This window comes from Megalops cyprinoides, chromosome 2 (assembly GCF_013368585.1).
Source record: "Megalops cyprinoides isolate fMegCyp1 chromosome 2, fMegCyp1.pri, whole genome shotgun sequence".
NCBI classification, from domain to species: Eukaryota; Metazoa; Chordata; class Actinopteri; order Elopiformes; family Megalopidae; genus Megalops; species Megalops cyprinoides.
In genome coordinates, this window is record NC_050584.1 from 55,169,164 (window position 1) to 55,190,394 (window position 21,231).

Sequence of the window (21,231 nt, forward strand, 5' to 3'; positions counted from 1 at the left end):
AGCTTCAGGAACTCTCTCACACTTTCCATCATCTATCTGACTAAACATCAACAAGTCAAATGAAGCTAGTGTTAAAAGCAGTGGGCTACACCCAGTGTATACCCTTAGAATAGGTGGTTGCCCCTGAGGAAAGAGTGTACACAATTTTGGGTACAGTTCTGTCTCTCCTGCCTTTGCTTGCTGCAGACACATCTTCATTGTCCGGGTCCCTTTCCTCCTCAGCCTTCCCCTCGCTGTTCTCTATGCCAGAAAACTCATTCTTTTCAACATAGCTCTGATCAAACAGTGATGTCAGAGAGTGCAGAGCAGAATGCACATCATCCCTGGCTGCCATGACACTTCTCACACAGGGCAGCTGAAGTCTAGGCGCATAAATGTTTCCCCTAAGTTTTGGGAGCCCGCTGATGACATCATCAATCTTCTTGGAAGATGCACAGATTTCTTCTCTGCTTCTGCCAAGGTTGGAGCTCTTGTCTTTGCCTGAAAGGATGGGATTTGATTTGTTATTAAGGTAAATCTAATGTTATGCAATGCATAAAGCAATGCATATGCAATGCAGAAGACATTTTCATTTTCAGATTCATTCTCACCTCAATGCCTGTTAAAATAGTTAAATCACATTTAAAAAAAATAAATAAATAAGTTTTATCTTCAGTACCTAACACCAGGTAAAAAAAATTAAGTGCCTAAGGATTAGGTAATGTGAATTAAACTTTCAGGTGAGTTACTGCTGTGATGCCTTTTAATACCATTTTAATTGAACTGCCTAAGGAAAATTAAAGTAATTACAATTTTGGCATGGAAAATGAAATACATGCATCATAACATTATATATAACAGACTTCTGAAATATGCAATAAACATTTTATATCATGTTATATTCCAGAGGAAGTGTACAGGTAACCATGACCTCCACAAGACGTTACCTCTCAGGGTCATTACGAGAGCAGAGCGCAGCTGTTGGACAGCCAGGCTTAGCTGGAAGAGCTGAGCAGCTGTGCTCCTCACTGTCTGCAGGTGTGAGGGATCAGTGTCCTCTTCTGCCCTCTCTAAGGACCCATCTGTCTCCTGGAAAAACACACACAATTACCACTGCTGCTTTTTAAGGGGAGAAAAAAAAAAAAAAAAAAAAAAAAAACATACTTTATTTCCATCAGCGTACGCCAGAGTGCGAGGTATATTTAATGTTCCGCAGAATAATGGAGGTTTTATCCTGAGGCAATTGAGCAAAAAAGCTTTCTGAGCTAAACTAGAGACAAGAAGAGAAAAGTAGTGATGTCATCCAGATCAACCAATCCATTAGGTTTTACTTGGCATAGCGCCCTTAAACAGAGCTGGCATAAAGAGCTAAATAATGAAATATCATATTTCATCAATTTAAGCCTTTAGAAAGTATCAGAAATAAAAATATTTTTTTAAAAAATTAAGGAATAAAAAAAATTGAGGAAATGCTTCCCATCTGAGCATGGGCCATCCTTAATTCAGATGTCCACCTTTGTCATGGTGCTTTTGTTATAGAACAATGATGGAAAAGACATCGCTCTTAGTCCCTGGCAGGCAGCATATAGATGTTCAATGCTAACAAAGAGCATGAGTTTGTGCACAGCAGATAACATTAACAACCACGCTAGGAAGACTGATGGCACTTTGTTCAACACATTCATTATCTGAACAACGAAAAATGTAAGCGCACAGTGATAAGCTTGTGATGCATTTTATTTTACAGGCATAGTAAGTGCTGAACATTGATGCCATTAAAAAGTGATCCGCCTGTTCCTGAAATGACATTCATCCATTAGCTGTGCCCATATCAGGCAAAGGAAGAATCTGTGATGCTTACCGTTTGATTGCAAGAGATGTAACTCTGAAGGGAAGAGGCTACATCCAAAGCTTTCTTCTTTAGACTCTGCAAAACCTGTGAGTAGCACAAATTCAGCTACCTAATAAACATTCGGTTTAAGAATTTCAGATCTCATGGTGTGTTCTATGAACTCATTCATAATCCATTAATTAACAAATTAATACTATACATATTTCCAAAAAAGAACACTACAGGTGTTTGAAGTACAGCTGAGACAAAAAGGCCAACTCCTAAAGAATAAAGAAAGGCATTTTCAACACACAAATTAGACATTTCCCTAAATCACTTACAAAGGTTCTGTGCCTCTAACCAATAACAGTGGAGTAGGATGATACCTAATTTCCATTGACTGTACAGGTCTTTTACAATCTAAATGCAAACAGCACATCCCCTTCTTTCACATCCCACTGAAATACTGAAGTGTAGATGCACCACCTCAGTCCTGGGGCATGTGAGCTGAGCGTCTCTGTGCAGCTCCTTGGCTTGGTTAATCACACCATCCAACAGGGTCTGCACACCTTTGCAGGCTCCTTCATACAGAGGAACCGCTATGAGGCGCTGCAAAAAACAGAGCGAGAGGAAAAAAAAAATGAATGTACTCTGAAAGGATGATCATCACACACACACGTCTTCTTCTAACAGTGCAGTTGCTGGGAGTCACAGCAGGGAGACAAAATCAGACAGGGGTATATTACAGAGAAATGCTTATTGTGGTCACTAAAACCCCCATGAGAAAATGTACTCCATAGCCTCTCTGGTTTCAACATGCAACAGAAAGTAACCAGATGATGCACCTTGCCGGTGTCCTCTGAGCCCACTTCTGTGTGGAGCTCTGTTCCCGACACAGCTGAGAGCTGGCTGATGACCCTCAGAGCCACATCCAGGCATTGGCTGATCTTGCTCTGAGCTTCTGTTACCATGGAGGTGATTTCAGAGTCACAGCCCTGGGGAAATAAATACATTATTAATTGTACAGTTGAGTGTTCAGCAAATTTTTTTAAAAATTTGGCAAATGTATATAAATGGCATTAGGTCAGTTACATGCAGTTTATGGTGTGTGTATTATATTCATGGTGGATGCACTTTTTAAACAAAAGTTGATCATAATATATTAATCAGAGCTACATCATGGAATTATTGTTTTTAATGTTTATGAGTAATCCAGAATATCCATACAGACCCTACCTGAATGAGAAGCTGAAAGTAGCCTCCCATTTTCTTGACTTCTCTCTTGAGCTCCTCGGCTATGTGAAAGACAGAGCCAGATTTTGGCTTGATGGCAGTGATCCACTGCAAGGTAACAAACACCGCTCTCTCGATGGCTGACGTAGCCTTCACAAGCTGTGTCTGAGCTTCCCCATTACAGACAAACACTGGAGAGACATGAACCCACAGCACTTTACTTTCATTACACATGTACAGAAGATACATTATATTGACATTTTGCATACAAACAAGCTATAAATCTCCACAAACAACTTCTAAAAAAAAACAATTCATTCCAGTTTTAATACAACTCTTGTAGTTTGTTCATTCTGAGCCAGCCAAGACTTCCAGGGTAACCAGTCCTTGTGAACTTTAGGTTAATAAATGACTCTCAGAACTGCAAAAGCTCAGATTCCCGGACCACATCAAGATACCAAACACAGACTGTATTTTTCTTGGTGTGCTATTAATGAGACATCTCACCAGAGGTGATTAATGACCACACTAATCCATGCAATACGTCGAACACAAACATCAGTCTGGACAGTGGCTTACAGTTCTCCTGGCTGTTGTCGTCAAGGCTGTCGTACATGCTGGCAATGGACATGACTGCAGTGTAAATGGCCAGAAGGTCAGAGGTCAGCTTGTCAGCCATGGTCTCCTCTCCCCCTTGACTCCCACGCAGTCGGGCCAGCGCCGAGCCAATCAGGTCTTTGCAGATCCCAGGGAGGGCCGGGTCAGAGGCACTGGGGTGCAGGGATGGGGGTTTGCTAACACCTATCAGTCCTATAAGGACCAGGAAAGACCACGCAAAACATGACACACATTCTGAATACCGATATACACCAACCTAAAACACTCTAAATTGATGTGCAGTACATAGACTATATTCTATTATTCTATAGACTATATTTTGTAATCTGTCTCCCTCCCTTAAATGTCCAACCTTTCATTCTAAACATTTAGTTAAGTGCGCAAAGACTACATTTGAAACTGTAAAAATTCCTTTTACCGTAAAGTTGAAGAATAAGATGGAAATTATAGGGTGTGTAAATGTAGAGCAAATACAGAATGTAAATGGGGCCCTATATTGTCTTCCCTCTGCTAATAGAGGAACCACTGTTCTTCAGCTGCCTGATGTCAACATCCTCTTTGGCCTGATGGACGATAATCCAACAAGCGTCGTTACAGCAACCAGAGGGAATGGAGGAGCGCGCTCCAGTGGGTTTTATGAGTGAATTCAGGTTCCTCCAGCAGTTCAGAAAGCTTTTGTCTGCTCAAATGAGAGGTTCTGGCCTGTGTGCTCCTGACAGTGATTTAGTACGTTACCGGAGTGCTGCGCGGAGGAGGGGTGAAGACTCTGAATGGGGTGCACTCTTATTTCATACAGGCGTCCCGAAATCCTCCTGCTCTTTAAAAGGCTTCTGCTCCTGATTAAACAAAGGACCATCCAGTTAAATATCGCTGTTCATCCACATCACGCACTGAACATCAGCAGCTACCTTAAAAAACCTCAGCTATTTAAGCTTACTTATGAATTACAATAAACTGAGGCATTTCATTTTACATTTAACCAGAAAGCTATATACTCTATGTCAGGACATGAGGCTTGTAAGAACATTCCCATTACAGCATTTCTTACAACAAAGATGTGTTTGGGCAGATTAAGCCATAATGTTACTATTAGGTTGGTAGGGTGGAGACCTAGGCTGAGAATGTTGAACACATTTGGCACAAGCAAGAGAGCCCAGAGAAAGAGCTGTCAGTGCAGGCAGTAATCCAGAAAGCACAGGAAAAAGAACCACTGAAACATTGATGTGTTTGCTTTGGCTTGAAATCGTTTATAAGCAGTAACATCAATGCAGTAGATATTTCACACAACAAATTAAAGCCAGTTGTTTCAGTGCTGCAGGGGTGAGACAGCCAAGAATTTTAAAGCTTGGTTTAAAAATCAAGTGGAAAGTGAAAACTAACAACATATTTCTTGGCATCTTTTTAAAAATGGCTTCTATAATGTAAATGGTTGACGCTTTGGAAAAGAAAGAGGTGTAAAATAGCGAGTAAAACGTTATGGGAATATATAATTGAAGTGAAAATCTAAAACTGGAGCTGGCTCAGCAGTCTGTATTCATACCACCTCATCCACTTATCTAAGGTTTTTTCTCTCCGTGGCCTCTTATCAATGAAAAGCAGAAAACCTAAGAATCACAGTTCATAATGAAAATTGCCTCACATGCCAACAGACAGAAATTAAAACCTTGTTTCAATTCCAGCACAGACGTGGCAAGAGATTCATATGTTCACTCCAAATTCTCCCCTAATCCAAATGCTACTCTCAGTTGCTGGGTGTTGAAGGGGTTATTGCTAAAGGCACGCATTGCTGGATAAAGAAATGTCACTTAAAAATGTAGCACAGAACAGTAGGCGATCTACCTTCGGCGTGAAAACGATGATGCAGCGGAAGAGGCCGATAGATCTTGCTCCCACTCATCATTCGGATCATAAAACACATCGTCATCTTTAGAAGCACTATCGCCCTGAAAACAAATTGACAACATGACTCAGAACCCAGTCTAAAAAAAAAATAAGGCCAATAAAAAATATTAAATGATAAACTATTCAAACAACAAACAATTCAAATAATAATATTATTTATTATTACCAAGTAGTACTACAAGTGCTAAAAATAATTGGAATTAAACAAAAAATAAAACCACCATTACAAAATTATTTTTCTTTATAAAATAAGACTGCTTTTTCCCCTCTGACAATTCACATGAACCTTATATATATATATATATACACACACACACACACACACATGCGCGCCTCACTCATTCAGCCCTTTGCAAGGAGTCAGGGAATGATTTTTATTTTTTTCCCAGACTGGCACATTTCTGTTTGTTGATTCCCTCTGGAAGACCTCTGTATAGCATGTTGTGACAACTTTGGTTATAAAATGCACTACATTAAATCAACTTTGGTGGTGGTAGAAAAATGTACAGGTACATTCATTTTATTATATGCATAAATTGTCTGCGGTTGGAAATGTGAAACATCAAATATGTTTACGGCGTGTTCTGAATCACCTGGCAAGTCAGACATCTGTCTCTAGCATGATAAGAATTACCCAGATGATGAAGTCATTGTGCAACTGTCCACCTACCAATTAATAGCTTTTATGAGTTTCGTTGCCCAGGAAGGACATTTCTACAATCTGTAAACATTCACTTTCCAAAACAGGGCTTATCAGTGACGTGCAGTAATGCCAGAGTGGTAAAAGAGCGTGTATTTACTTCCTTGTATTCAAAAGTATTAATGTGACAACGTTCTATATGCAATATAAATGATAATTTCAACAAGACGCATTATTCTTCCGCTTAAACCAGACAGGTGGCTGGTCATTGTGCTGCTACCTGCTCAAGTTCCCTCATGGCTGCCAAGTTGCTCTGGAACTTCTCCAGGCTCCAGAAAGTGGAGATGCCAAGCTTGGTGTTCTGGACTTGCACCTGCAGCTCCCCATCTTTGTCTCCTACATCTTTATCAGACGGCTCGTGCCTGCCAGATAGATGTGGCACAGATATTTATGCAGTGCCTTCTGATTTAACTATCAGAACTTTGTCCCAAAATCAAATCATACATACATCATTGGTGGTTTTGGAACAATTCACCAACATTATAGCATGTTCTATTCTCTCAGTTGCTTGATAATTTGTCATTGATGCGTTCTCCGCTCAACAAACCTGCTGAACGTGGTACTCTTCTTGAGTTTTTTACTTATGGCATTTGCTTCCTCAATCATCACGGACAGCTTCATGGCATCCCATTGTGGTTGAGCTAAAACACACAGCAAAGAGAGGGCATGGGAAGCTTTGTTTGCACTTTGCTGTGGGACCACTGCAGCATACATCACATAATGGTGCTTCTCAGGGACTCCTGGTAAGGTGGTATACTACATGCCTTCATTCATTAATCGCCAGAGAATGTTCTGACTTTTCATTTAAATAAATATAAATTAAAAAAAAAAAACTAAAATTTCTGATAGCTTTTGCTTGTCAAATTGTTGACTGGTGTGAACATAATTCCATGAAAGGCATATAAGTCACATCAGTCTGAAATGGCAAAAAAGTAATAATGATTTCAAAACTACTCAACATTACACTCCAAGCGTACTTAGTCATTTAAGGATGTCTTCAGTTCAATTATGAAGCATGTGATTGACAGTGAAAACGTTCAGATGGAACTGGCTTGCAAAGCCAATCGGTCACATTAGTTGCCATGAAAAAGAAAGACTAATTTTGGAGTAATAAAAGCTAGACCTTAAGTGCTGCAATCACCTGGGTGAGCTTGTAGATTAAATTAAATAAAATGGAAATAAAACGGTCAGTGAATGTCACAATGCACCTTTGCTTTCGATTGATATTTTCATCAGGTTGCACGCCAAGTCAAAGAGAATTACAAGAATAACAGGAGGACTGCACTCCAGAAATAAGAAAATCAATCTACTGCAACTTATATGTTTAGTGTGGTGCAGAAAAACAAATACAAAGACTGTGTTTATGCATCAAATAACATTAAAAAAAGCAAATACTTCAAGCAAAGAGAAAAATAATGTACCATTTTTAGGGGTATGCATTTCTTTTTGTGCCACTTTTTTCTGCATCTTCTCAAGATCTTCAGCAATCTTCCTTTTCTCTGCTTCCAAGGCTTCTAGAATTTTAGCATGTCTTATGTCATGGTCAGCCAATGCCTGTGCAGTACACAAAGAAATATCCAATTAAAGACAAAAATCTACTGCAAAACCATTTAAAATGAATATTACTACAGTGATGTACACGCCAATGCAGAAATACAGCCCCTTGACATGAAGCCAGATATTATAGGGCATTTACTTGAATGTGCTTGTGCAATGCTGAGGACCAATGCAAACCATTGGCACCATTTTAAAATCCTTTACAGCAATAGTTCTCAGTTTTTCAGGTGGCAGACCACTAGCTGGTGGAAAACCTTCCACAGACCACCCACAGTACACCTAAACAGAAATGTATTCATTTATTTCCAATTTTTTTTAATAAAAGTGTATTAGCTGGCAGCCCACTTGGACCACACTTTGAGAATCATTGCTTTAGAGTGACACGTAGCATTAGAAACTTGCACCTTTGTGTGTCAGTGTGGATACTCTACAAAGACATGCATGTGAAGTTCGTAATTAAGTCCAGAGCATCTGTATAAAGTCTTTTGAGCAAAGAGTGCCAGACAGGAGAAGAGTAGTTGCTTGTCACACGTCCCAGTCACCTGTCTGGTGGCCTGAGCCTCCATGTGGAGCCGTTTCTTATTCAGGTTCACTTCCTGCTCAAGCAAGGTCTTCGCAGTCTGAAGCTCCTCCATTTTGCTGGCCACCCTCTGGTTATTGAGCTCCTGGAGTCTCTTCTTCTCACTCTCCTCCTCCTGAGTAGACGTGCACAGTGAGGTTCACTCCATGACACATCATCAGTTCAACCAGCACTGCATCACAGAATGTATCACCTCACACCTACCAGCTCTCGTTCCAGAGCTTTGATCTTGTTCTCATACACCATCTTCTGATCCATAAGCTCCTTCTGAGCCATCTCCTTGGCGACTTGTATACCTTGCATCATTTCTTCTTTGGCTTTTAACCGGGCCTTCTCAATCTCAGCCTCCAGTCTAAAAAACAAATTCATTTGAGTAACATATATGACAGCACTATTCTTGATTTACAAATTATGAATTCGTATTCAAACTCACTGTGCCCTTTGTGCTGCCAGAAGCTCGTTTTTGGCATATTCAAAGTCCTTGTGTCCGTCCCCTGACTGAGTCCAGCAGGACACACGTTTCCCACTGTGCACCTCCACTGGGTGGTTGAACCTGAAGTAGTGGTCTCCACCGAGAATCACCCTGTCCCCCTGAAAATAAGACCAGCATCCGTAAGCTCCTGCTAAGGCTGGCTGCATAATAAAGTTCTCACTCCACTGCATACACTTACATGGTGAAGGACAGTGGACTTGGACACCAGGTTTCCATTCACAAATGTCTTTGCATCCTTGATTGGAGTGATGCTAACCGTACCGCCAACATTAGATATCACACTGGCAGAACGTACAAAAAATTGTATATATCAAGAGAGGGGAAAAAAAAACAAGTATACATACAGATCAAAAACATACATAGTATTTTATTCTGTACAATATAAGATGTTAATATGGATATGTATGCAACAGATTTTACATTAATGTATGCTCAAATAATCTCTCAGGCACTAAAATGCCACTCACCAGTGTTCATCAGCAATGAGAGCTCCAGACAGCTGAATATCATGGGCAGACTCAGACTTGCGCTTCCCGACCTTGGTCTGTCCCTCTTTAATCATGTACAGCAGCATCTCTGACAGCTGAGGATCCTCATTCAGGTTCACAAGGTTGGGAAGGCGGTTATCCACTTTGAATGTGATACCAGCTTTCTGTTTGAAAAAGGCAAGAGGAGGGAAGCATGAAAATCATGAAAAACAGAATCATAACAACGAAATGAACATTTACACACTAAAACAGTTACCTGTAATTCTTTGGTTTCTTCACGTTTACGTTTCTCTGCCTGTTCCAGCTTTTCCTTCCATGTTCTGCGAAAGGAAAGAGAGCCTTTTACATTTAGATATGTTTATGTTATTTCAAAGGCTAAATAATGGCTCCCCTGTGTTGTTTTATATAATGTACACCTCCTTTCCAACAACCAACTGTAAGAGGAATTACAGAAGGATGATGTTTACCTGTGTGCTTCAGCCATTTCCCTCTCCTGTTGTGTCAACTGGGCCTTGAGAGCTGTAATTTCCTGTTGAAACAGCCTCATCTTCTCTGGTTCAATGCCTTGAGAGCTCATCTGAGCGGCTCTCAGTTTTTCAACCTCAGCCTTCAGCTCTGTAAACAAACAATTTGATTATAAAGAATATATTAATAAATATGGAAATTTTAAGAGGACAAATCTTAGCTTTATTATTTTTTTTTTTGAAAATTTAAATTTTTTCAAAATAAAATGCAATAAAACTGAACTTGTAATACAGCTCCCTCCAGTGGTAACTGCAAGTACTGCCATTTAATCTAGTGTTAATACCACCTGTGTGACACTTAGCCCTGTTATATGATGATGGTACATAAATATTCTACAGGCAAGGTTAGGTTTTGCCCTCAATAAAGTGGAGGGGCTCATGATTAATGGATGGGCAGTGAGGAGGCACTGAGCTGACCTCTGATGAGTTTGGCGTTGGTGTCCTCGTTGACCTTGGCTACATTGATGATCATGCGGGCCTGTCTGGCATAGCGCAGGGTGCTGAGGGTCTCCTCCACATTACTGGCAGCAGGGCTGAGCGTGGCGATCATGGCGGTCTTTGAGTTCCCACCCAGACTCTCCTTCAGCAACCTGGGCACAGTCGCACCACCGTTACACATCTCCGCAAGGATAAGAACATCTCACAGAAAACATGGGATTCAGCAGAATGTGGGCCACTACATGAAAAGCTCCGCAATGGATCTTTATGTAGTGCAAAGCATCTTTCACATTTCCTCTCACCATGTAAGCACAGACTCTCTGTATGGGGTGAAGACTTTCTTCCTAGACTGACACTGCTCAGACAGAGCTGAAATCACCTTCCCCAGTGTTAGCAAAGACTTGTTTATGCTGGCACCTTCCTGAGGGGGAAAAAGATACAGAGGGAGATTCACATATATATTTTAGTCCTCACAAAGAAATAAAAATTGTTCTCATATCTTTCTTTCTTTATAAAGATTTATCCTTTTTGTCAGGGTGCGCACTAATATGCACTTCTGCACTAGCATCTCTTTTGTCTCAATTCATACTTTCATACTAGCACATTTGTCAAACATGGGCTTGAAGTCATGGAGTTCCTTGCAGTTTAACAGAAGCAGGAGGACATTAAAATCGCTACTGAAGGTCTGAGAGAGAGGTTTTAAGGAAACGTGCTTGCCGATTGGAAAAGCTATTCACTACGCTGGAAGGGTGAGCTCTCAGGCCAGGAGAGAGAGCATACCCTGAGTCGGTCTCCGCTGGTCTGGGCTGAGGAGCAGCGCTCACTGCCTGCCAGGTCCACCAGGTTGATCCTGCTGGTAATGGTGTGGTCATGCTCCTCTTCCTCTACAAACTCCGTCTACACAAAGAGCCGGGCAATCAGCACACCTCTACACAACACTATACCATGCTGGTTACATACCCCACACAGCACGCAAAACTACAGCATGCTACAGACAAACTCCACATGTCACACTGCTACACCACCTCACATAAAGTCTAAACTGCCACACAATGCTACAAAAAACTGTAGACTTCACACTAGTACAGCATACTACACAAACTCCACACTGCTACAGCATAGTTCACAAAAACAAATAGCACCTTATAGTGACACCCAACAGTAGCATACACCACACACTCCCTCATATTTAGACAAAAGGCCTGTTTGTTATGACCTAGAGGACTGTACGACAACATGTATGTCTCAGTGAAGATGCAATGGACAGCATGTGAGTTTTAAAAAAAGTATTTGCACACTGAAGACATAGAGTTCACCTTGGTTTGAGTCATGACAAGGGTGAAGACTGAGTGGGATCTCGAGCTCTTGTCATTCATGCCGGTGGCTGCTGTGGCACGCTGTTTATTTCCCAGCACAAGCCAGCCCTGTTAGGAGGAAACATTTGGTACTTATTGTTATTTTAAATACACTGTTAGGGGTTGGAGGAAAATGGAGGCTTTTATCAGCAGAACAGGACAACCCACCTGGATATCAGCATAGGAGCTCACCACATTCCTACAGGAAGAGAACATAACACTTTCATTTTAGACAGTCTCTAAACATAGCTACCACTGTGCTTAAACAATATGTGCATAGTCATGCACAATCAAATGACCTTGAATGAATGGGAGTGTCTACGCTTTTAAATTCCAGCTTTGTCATTATTCAAGTCAATCAAGCATAAAATTAGGATTGTTCTCACGTGGACAGATCTTCAACATAAGGCCCAAACACTGGATGTTCTCTGACTCTGAGCTGAAAAAGGCAGGACCTTCCATTAGTAGTCATTTCCATTAAATGACTTCCAAAGCAAAGTTACAAACTCTTCCCTATGAAATGCTTCACTCCAACAAAAACTCACCGGTAACCTCTTTTGGCCTTGTTCATCTTTCACTACTAGCAGGTCATGGATTTTCTCATTGTAAACTTCAAAATAGCTCATTTCCAGGTGACACGTTACCTAAAAAAAGACAACATTAATCTCATACACTATTAACCTGAACAGTGTCCAGTTTAACTGTTCGTTTTCAACTGAAAATTGTTCCAGCGTTTGTGTGAATAAAAGTTAAGAGTGAAGGGCTCACATCCTTGTTCTTAGAGTTGGTCACTCTGGAAAACAGCTCTTCACAGAACCTTGGTGTCATCCCAGCCTCTTCACCATAACCCATCATTCTATGTGTTTGAAAACAAGGGAATCTCACATTAAACATCAAAGCCAGTCCAGGAAAAGGGATTATCACAACACAGATTAGTCATTTATGGCAGGTCTCAAAAGCAGTGTCTGGGCCTTAGTACAGTATTCACTGTGGTTTACTCATACTGACACTCAACACTGACAATTATATTAATGGGAATGATTTAAAAAAAAAAATTATAAGACAGCCATTCTAAATGATAGTAAAACAGCGAGATTATGCTTCACATGCACACTTAATTTAACTTTGTGTGAAGTAGTATTGAAAGGAGTCTAAATATTAAAGTATATCTTACGTGTAAGACTTTCCTGATCCAGTCTGGCCATATGCAAAAAGGCAAGTGTTGAATCCTTCAAAGGCTCTTTCAAGTAGAGGTCTTGCTAATTTTTCATACACCACTTGTTGGCTGGCAAAATTTGGGTCCGTTTTGTCAAATGAACTGAATGAGAAATCATAGGTGAAGGAGTAGTAGCTCTGCTTGGAGTCTGGGTGGTGTACAGTGGTCGTCTGGTTATCCATGAAGATCACTTGCTGGCCATTCTCAATCTTCTCTCTGATTGGCAAAATTTACAATTATTCAAAGACATGCAAGTGAAAAGCAGTTATTGTAAACACATCTAAATGCATTATGCATAAATAATGAACAAATAACATATTAAACAAGATTAAACTTGATAGCAAATATTAGCAACTAGTTGCTTGGGTTGAGCTAAATGGAGACAACCAAAAACTGCAATACAAATTTAATACGATCCAAGCATGACCACGGAGTACTGGATATCTCACCTGCTGTTCAATGGCCTCACTCGTACCGCCACGGTTACTGCACTGTTTTCCATTTTGAGGGAGTCTTGCTTCAGTACCTTACCCTCTCTGTTCAACAGTTCGGTCGAAGCAGCCACGCTTCCAGGCGTCTTACACCCGGGGCCGCTCACATTTCCACTCTCTTCTGAGCTCGTCAGTGAGGTCGCCTTTTTCACCTGTGTAAACTGCAGACTGGAGGTCACGTTTCTGCCCTTACTTCCGATCGGATAGTTACTGTTACCGGGGTTAACTGACAATTGCCCTGTTGGCTTGAAACAGCCTCCATTCACCAGTCCAGGGTACTTTTGCCTTTCCAAGCTTGCAGATTTTGCTGCCGTGGTTTTAGGGACTTCTCTTCCTGCCAGTCTCTCGAAAACATCTTTCTTTGCACTGATTTTCTCGAAGGGTGTCTTTTTGGTTGGAGTCGAAAATATTTTGCTCTGGTCTTCTGTTTTGGTGGAATCCACTTTGTCCACAGATGGTTCGGTGACTGTCTTCTGTAGAAACCTGGAGGACGCTTTACCAGGCGTGTTAATGAGATTAATTCTTTCTTTTGTTGTACTATTGGTCAATGTGTCTTTCATACTAACTGATCTCAAGACGCCTGTTGCCCGCGGTGTTCTACAGTTTGGCTCAGACAGGATTTTTGAATGACGCAAATCCTGACTACTTTGTCCAACTTGCTTTTCTGTTGATCTGCTGGTGTCAGTGGTGTTTTTGTCTGTTGATCCCGTCCTTGTCCTACGTTGTAACGTTAGTCGTTTTTCAGCCACCTCAGTCCGATTTTCTGTATTTTCTTTTACCATTTTTTCGCTTTTTGGTGTTCCTTTGTTGTCGGTTTTCCTTCTTTGAAGGGTGAGTCTTCCGCGAGAATAGATGTCAGTGGTTTTACCACAGGTTCTCGTCGCAGAGATAACATATGTCCTGTTGACCTCTTTGCTCTTATCAATTGATGTTGACTGTTCCTCGCATTCTTTGATGTTCACGTCCATGTTCTTCTATAGCCACTCTCGCTTGACAACACTTGACAGCCCGCAGACAGGCGCAGCAAATTAGCTTACTATCTTAAAATGGCTAAATTCAAATTAGATTTAAAAATAATTTAAAACGTTTAAAATATCCTTGTCCGTATGTCTCAGTTTGCGTGTAGGTGGTTCGTTTGTTACTCCACTGTACACCGTGTCTTCACCAGTGGACAATTTCCCTGCAAAAGTTACAAAGGTGTTCAGCTGGTGAACTCAGTTTAGCCGTTTAGTGACTTAGTTACTAGTCACCAATGGTGAATACAGTTGTGGCTGGCTACTTCATTATTAAGGAAGTGTTTTCATGCACTAACGAAAACAAAAATACAGCGTAATAGCAGTGCTCGTGAATTGACGTGTCGCCGTTAGCTAAGTAGTTATCCTGTTAACGTAGCGAATATTGGTGTGCTAATGGAGACGAGGTAAAGTACATGGCTGCCATTAGCTATTTCACCGTAAGGAACCAATAAAAGTCTATGAAGTAAACCAAGTCGCTTCATAGTGCAAACCAGTGCATCTAAATAGTTATTCTTCCCCCCAGTAACAAACTGTAAATCTGTTTACTGTAGCAGACAGCTAACCAGCAACATACCTCTCTTCCGCCATCGCGCCGCTTTCAAGTTTCAAAACTCCTCTCCTCCTCCTGTTATTGGCTGATGGTGAATAATCACGTCAACGTCGAAACCAAGGCAACCCAAAAATAGAGCAGCAATGTCTGCCGTCTACTGCTAGATGGCAGCAGTCCCAAATACAATGAATACATGAGAACGTTGTAACAGGATTTAAATTCAAATTTGGTCATATTTCAGTAGTGATTTGTAAAAGGATGATTAATTCGCTTTAGCGCTGGTCATCGTGTTGTTTTTTCCAGCACACCAACCAAATACGGAAAAGGAAAAAAGTTTTCTTTTCTCTTTTTTCCAGAAAAAAGTTTTAAAATGTTTCTAAATTAAATTCTGCAATCAGGTATAAAATATAATATTTTGTGAATGATTAATCATTCTTCTCACAAGAACAGTGTCAGTGAACTACATTTCTAGAACACAATGCCAAACGCTGGAGGTCAGATTAGAATTCTGCCACATAATAGCCACTACTTAAGCCAACATCAGTCAATAAGATGCAGTTTTTGAAAGCCAGTAAAATTATATATGAATTTTGGGGTTCATATGCTGAGACAATAATAGCTTAGGCTAAGTAAATCTCGGTTAATACAACAAAGAATGTAGATGTAGAAAGTGCAGAGCTAGTGTTATTGGATAATTGAATCTGTATTAATAGATCTTTAACTGTGTGAAATGTCATATGAAAAGCAAGAGAATTTAGTATTTCTTATCATTTTACACAAACGTATCTATATGTTAATCCAATACAAAAATGCTCCAAAAATAATTTTACTCACATTTAAAAAAGATCATGAGACAACTGTAAAGATATCAATGTAAGGAGGCTACATTCACAACATAAGTCTTTATTTCTCATTTATTAGAAATCGTTCCCGTAAGGAACAACAGGTTATTGACATAGTTAACAGACAAGTTAACAGATAATATGTGGTTTCCAAAATATGTTTATGTACATACATAATCACAACCAACTGTATTCAGGGTATGTGGGACTGCTTCTTGAAAGTGCTCCTGTCGTGTTTTCTGATGATGTCAATGAGGTCATTCTTGGCGACGATGGTGTCCTCCCCCTTCTTGTTCTTCTGTCTCTCCCTCCTCTGCTGCTCATGGAGGTGGGGGGAGTTAAGGAGCTGGGGGGGCAGCAGGGACCCTGTGGGTTTCACTCTGTTCACCACCTCCAGGAACAGACGCTTGTTGTTGTTGTTCAGGAACGTGATGGCAGTCCCTCGATAGCCCAGTCTTCCCGCTCTCCCAACCTGCACACATGGCAATGCAAGTCAAGTCAAAAAGGCCAGAACCCTAACTGAAATCCCAGCCAGATACAGCTGGTTTAAAATACAGTGATAAAACCAAAACCAATGAACGTTTACAATACAGTTTTATTTTATCTTACATTTTCTTGTACTATCATATTTTTTAACAAGGACTAGCAAGTTGCACAAAAATGAAAAAAAAGCAAATTTGTTATGTGTGCCTATTTGTTGTGAATAAATTTGAAATTTTTTACCTGATGAACATATTCATCCATATTAGAGGGCATGTCGAAGTTCACCACCAGTTTGACATTGACCAGGTCAAGACCTCTGCCCAGTACTCCTGTGCTGACGACAACTTCAAACTCCCCTTCAAGCAGACCCTGGAAGAAAAACCCATCAGCGCATAAGATATATTGCCCTGTGTGACTTAGATCTACGGAGTAATGGAAATATGAAGAGTTTTACACACTCTTTTCCTCCATGCCAGTCCAGATTACATTTATTTCCAAGAGTAGAAATCTAACTGTTACCCTCATCACTGTAAACACAGACCTCTGGAAAGAAAAATGGCCACTCTGATTTAAAGTCTGTGGAAGCCCTGACCTTTAAAATCCTGTTGCGCTCACATTGGGGCTTGTCAGAATGGATGGCCACAGCGTTCAGAGCCATGACTTTGCGCACTGCCTCGCAAAGCAGGTCCGCCCCCAGTTTGCAGTCCACAAACACCAGCACTGGCGGATGATACAGTTTCCTGTCCTGTTCAATAAAAAAACATCAAGCTTTATGTTATCTGAAATTAAAACAAGCCTGAGGAGAAGCTCTCACCATCAAAACATTTTCATAAAACATTTATCACATCAAATTCTTGATAATATGAAAGTATAAACCAGGACAGCAGCATAGGGAATCACTACTATTAAGCACTTCCAGAAGGGTTCAGTGGCTAGCTTATGATACACTGTGTTTTCTGCAGTGGATCTTCCCGAGCTGTGCTATTTCCTGCTCTTTGCCATGTCCCGTGTCAAAGGGTATGAGCTGCTGCTGCTCCAGCTCCTGGACAAGTGCCACAGCACAGGTCCCACCCATTTCCTTCAGAGGGGGAAAAGCTCTGTAGCAGTCATCTAAATATGGTCTGCTGTGTTCTCTCAGACAGCAGGGCTCCCCACCTTCTCAAGAGCTAGCGTGTTACTAAGCACAAAAGCTGAGACGCATCCCATAACAGCATTTTGTATGAAGACACAACCAAAAGAAATATGTTGAAATTCTTGAAGTCAAACATCAAAACCCAATACCCTTATGTGTGTAAAGAACGTGATTCTGGCTTTTTCAGTTCTGACACTAAAGCCACGCCATAAATCAACCATCTGGCATACAATAGCTGGTTGACTTTTATCCTGACAGAGATAAATATCCTGTCAAATCCAATGCCCAACATTAAATGTCTGTGTTTTATGTCATGTTTTGCCTCTTGTAATTTGCTTTATTTTTTTCTAGTATTCTCCAGTTTAAAACCCCTTACAGAATAAAACAACTGAATACATCTCCTGTGTCTGAATGACAAATTGCTAACTAAAATACAACCTTATACTACGTACTACTTATAGTACAAAATACTACATAATTGTCACTTGTTTCTTGCATTTTTCTAATGCCGTGCATAAGCAGATAATAGAGAAGACATACATTCAAAATTTCAAACAGTTTCCTTTTCTTTGAAGGTTCCTCGACCCACAGAACTATCTGCCGAACGTTGGAGCAGGGCTGGTTCTTCTCCCCAATTGTGATCCGGACCGGGTCCTGGGTCAGCCGTGTGGCCAGCTGCTCTGTGCCCACTGGGATCGTGGCAGACGTTAACAGAGTTTGGTGGTCCTCTGGGACTTGCTCCAAGACATCCAGGACCTGTTGCTGGAAGCCCATCTTCAGCATGGTGTCAGCCTAAGTGAACAAGACACATGAATGTGCTGATGTTGAAAAATCAAATAGCTGTATAGTATCAGGCCATTAAAAATCACATACCTCATCAACCACCACAATCCTCACTTCATGTAGCTGTACTGCCTTCTGTTTCAGGATCTCCAGGAGTCGTCCTGGTGTGGCTATTACAATCTTAAAAAAAAAACAGACAAAACCAAAGGTATTTTGGAATATAAGCTTGAAAACTTTGTATCATAGTACTGTGGGGAAACAGTCTAATGTATGACACATGAGCGGATTTAACTGTAATGAATAAATTGAATGAATACATTTCACTGTGCTCCTTTCTTTCCAGATAAGGACAGAAATAAAATTGTAATGTAGTTCTCCAGCCATTTCATATTGTAAGATCTGATGAATCTGAATTGTGCGCATTTTCAAACCAGCCCTGATGTGAAATCCCAACAGTGTTTCTATCTACAACACAGGCAGTGGCACATCAGTAACCAATGAAGTTGATCCCTGCGTCAGAGAGGCCATCTCAAATGTATCACCTGAAACATTCCCCACTCTGCCATGTTAAGCTGGAAGTGCACACGCCAGCATCACGGTGATCCTGAGGGTGCAGCCTCAGTCCTACCTGCCCCGCACAGGTACCGCTGGCTCTGACTGTACCTTAATGTTCCGCTTGAGCCGGTGGAGCTGCGGGGGTAGAGGCATGCCGCCCACCAGCAGGGCCGTCCTCATGTTGGGCAGCCCCATCACCAGCTCCTTCGCCTGCCTCTCGATCTGGATGGCCAGCTCTCGCGTCGGGGTCAGGATGAGGCCTGCCGGACCGTGCTGAGGGACCGCCATTATCTGAAAAAGAAGCGCAGTCACTCTTACAGGGGTACCATTCTGAGATCTTATGGTGGTATTGCAGTACTAACGGGGTTGCATACTGTCATCTCTGGACCGTACATTTTATTGCACGCAATCTTTAAGCAAAGTTTAGAAAAGTTTTTATTTGGAAAAAATTGTCTGTGGCAGAGAAATTCTACTGATAACAGCTTGTACTGACTCTACTGTGTGAATGTTACCTTACAGGGCAAAAAATGTACCTACAGATTGATCTAGATACTGCTCATTTTCCTACACTAGCACATGATAAACAAAATGCACAGACAGCATTACAGGCAGGCTTTTACATAGGTCAGCCTTTTTGATTCAGCATGGTAAAAGCGTTCCTTAATGTTGCATGGTTCGCTGTACAGCAGCTTGTCATTTTAAAATGCGGACACAGCACAGCCACGGACAAATATAGATCCCAAATATCGAACTACTGCTGCTCCAGACAAAAGAGAAAGAAGGACAGAGAGAGGGGAAGGCATAAACAAAGAGAAGAAGAAAGCAAGTGAAATAAAGTGAGACAGAAGGAGGGAGAGAGGAAATATAGCTACCAGTTGCAGCTGCATTTAAAATTTATTTAAACCACAAGCATGGTGAAGACGTCAGAACTAAAAGGTTAAAAATATTTCAACATAATTTAACCTACGCAGGCATTTAATTTCAGAGCAACACATATTCTCTGAGGACAAATGTTCTTTTCTTCAAACATTTACTGAAATTTAAGCAATTATACTCATAAAATAACTGCTGACAGCCCCGCCAAAATTAAAACTCCCATATTATGAGTTTGCAAGGCGTGGGTGTCTGGGGGGGGGGGGGGGGACTTTTGATCGCCACAGCAAATGGATACCATGTGTCTGTGAGCTTGGGGCCGAATTCAAGCCTATGGCAGATGAAAGGAACCATGTGTTGCAGAGCCAGACAGTCCTGGAGCAGTTCAGACCCTTACTGCCTCTCATTGATTTCACACTTTACCTCCAGGGCGCGCACCACAACGGGAAGCAGGAAGGCAGCAGTTTTCCCAGAGCCCGTATCCGCGCTGGCGATCACATCCCGGCCCGCCAATCCGACGGGGACCATTTGCATCTGGACCGGGGTGGGAGCCTCGTAGCCAGCCTTCTTGAGATTGGCGCTCAGAGCCGCAGGGAAGTCGCAGTGTTCAAACTCTATGATGGGTCTCAAAACATCCTGGCCCTGCGTCACAATCCCCAGCTCCTGCTTCACCCTCTGGACCTGTTCCTCGGTCAGACTGGAGATGAAACTATCCTCTCTGTAGCAATAGCCCTGTTCCTGCTCAACACTGCTCCCAGCACACACAGCAGACAGTGCTGCCGGCCCAGACTTTTCCCTCTCAGGTTGATCAGGGGAGCAGGGAGGCTTTTGTGTAGCTATGCCCATCTGGGCTAGGTGATCGGCCTTGCACTCAAGGCTGCACACATCGTTATCGGTGCTGTCACAGATATACTCTCCATATCGACCACACACGACACATACGGGCTCTCCAGGTTCTGGCCATCTTTGACTCTTCTTGAGCGCTTTCACGGGCTCCTCCTCTTCGCTGTCCTCTACCTCAGAATCATGAAATTCTCCCGACCCTCTGTCTGAACCGGTCTCTGCGTGTGGGCTGCCTGGGACAGCCTCGCAGTGATCGTCGGGTTGCTTTTGCTCAGTGTCTGTGAGAGTCCCATCGTAGGGCACTTCAACAGGACTCTGAGACGTCACGTTCTCATTAGAGCACTCACCGGCTTGCTCCGCGCTCACCTTACATTTCTTTACAACTTGATTAGAGACGTCTAAGGCTCTTTTTACTTTAAGAGCTCTTGGCATAAACATGTTCACTATGAAACAGCACAGACAAATGAATATTTTACGAAGACTCGGCTGCTAGCTAGCAAGCTAGCTAGTGTCGAGCTACTCCTTAAGTTAAAGGCACTGACAGTCTCAACTAACGTTAACTAGATGCTACCAATCAGCGGTTACATTTGCTAGACACAAAGATTAAAGCTATTTGGTGCCCATTTAATACATTGTTTCACAATTCAAAGTGTAGTACATACAACAATCTTGATCAAACACATGATAGTTGCACCGCACCGCAGTAGCTCTTCGTGATACCGTGGGTGTTTTCAAAATTGGTTTGTCTC

At 41.6% G+C, this 21,231-nt stretch overlaps 2 protein-coding genes across 2 annotated transcripts; both read right to left on the minus strand.

Moving 5' to 3' along the window:
* Positions 1-85: 85 nt before the first annotated feature.
* kif14 (kinesin family member 14) lies at positions 86-14,422 on the minus strand. Its single transcript, XM_036519926.1, has 29 exons — positions 13,364-14,422; positions 12,873-13,130; positions 12,467-12,554; positions 12,244-12,342; positions 12,085-12,137; positions 11,867-11,897; positions 11,660-11,767; positions 11,124-11,240; positions 10,646-10,764; positions 10,323-10,495; positions 9,849-9,996; positions 9,638-9,701; positions 9,361-9,545; positions 9,072-9,174; positions 8,834-8,991; positions 8,605-8,752; positions 8,375-8,515; positions 7,685-7,817; positions 6,811-6,904; positions 6,484-6,625; positions 5,501-5,604; positions 4,397-4,497; positions 3,623-3,853; positions 3,047-3,234; positions 2,656-2,805; positions 2,297-2,419; positions 1,841-1,915; positions 927-1,068; positions 86-480 (listed from the first exon to the last, which is right to left on the minus strand). The coding sequence occupies exons 1-29, from the start codon at positions 14,371-14,373 to the stop codon at positions 86-88; spliced, it is 4,881 nt and encodes a 1,626-aa protein (XP_036375819.1). The 5' UTR covers positions 14,374-14,422.
* A 1,584-nt stretch (positions 14,423-16,006) lies between these two features.
* On the minus strand, positions 16,007-20,928 carry ddx59 (DEAD (Asp-Glu-Ala-Asp) box polypeptide 59). The gene is made up of 7 exons (XM_036519939.1): positions 20,063-20,928; positions 18,875-19,057; positions 18,302-18,391; positions 17,969-18,220; positions 16,889-17,041; positions 16,537-16,665; positions 16,007-16,285 (listed from the first exon to the last, which is right to left on the minus strand). The coding sequence occupies exons 1-7, from the start codon at positions 20,918-20,920 to the stop codon at positions 16,007-16,009; spliced, it is 1,944 nt and encodes a 647-aa protein (XP_036375832.1). The 5' UTR covers positions 20,921-20,928.
* Positions 20,929-21,231: the final 303 nt, after the last annotated feature.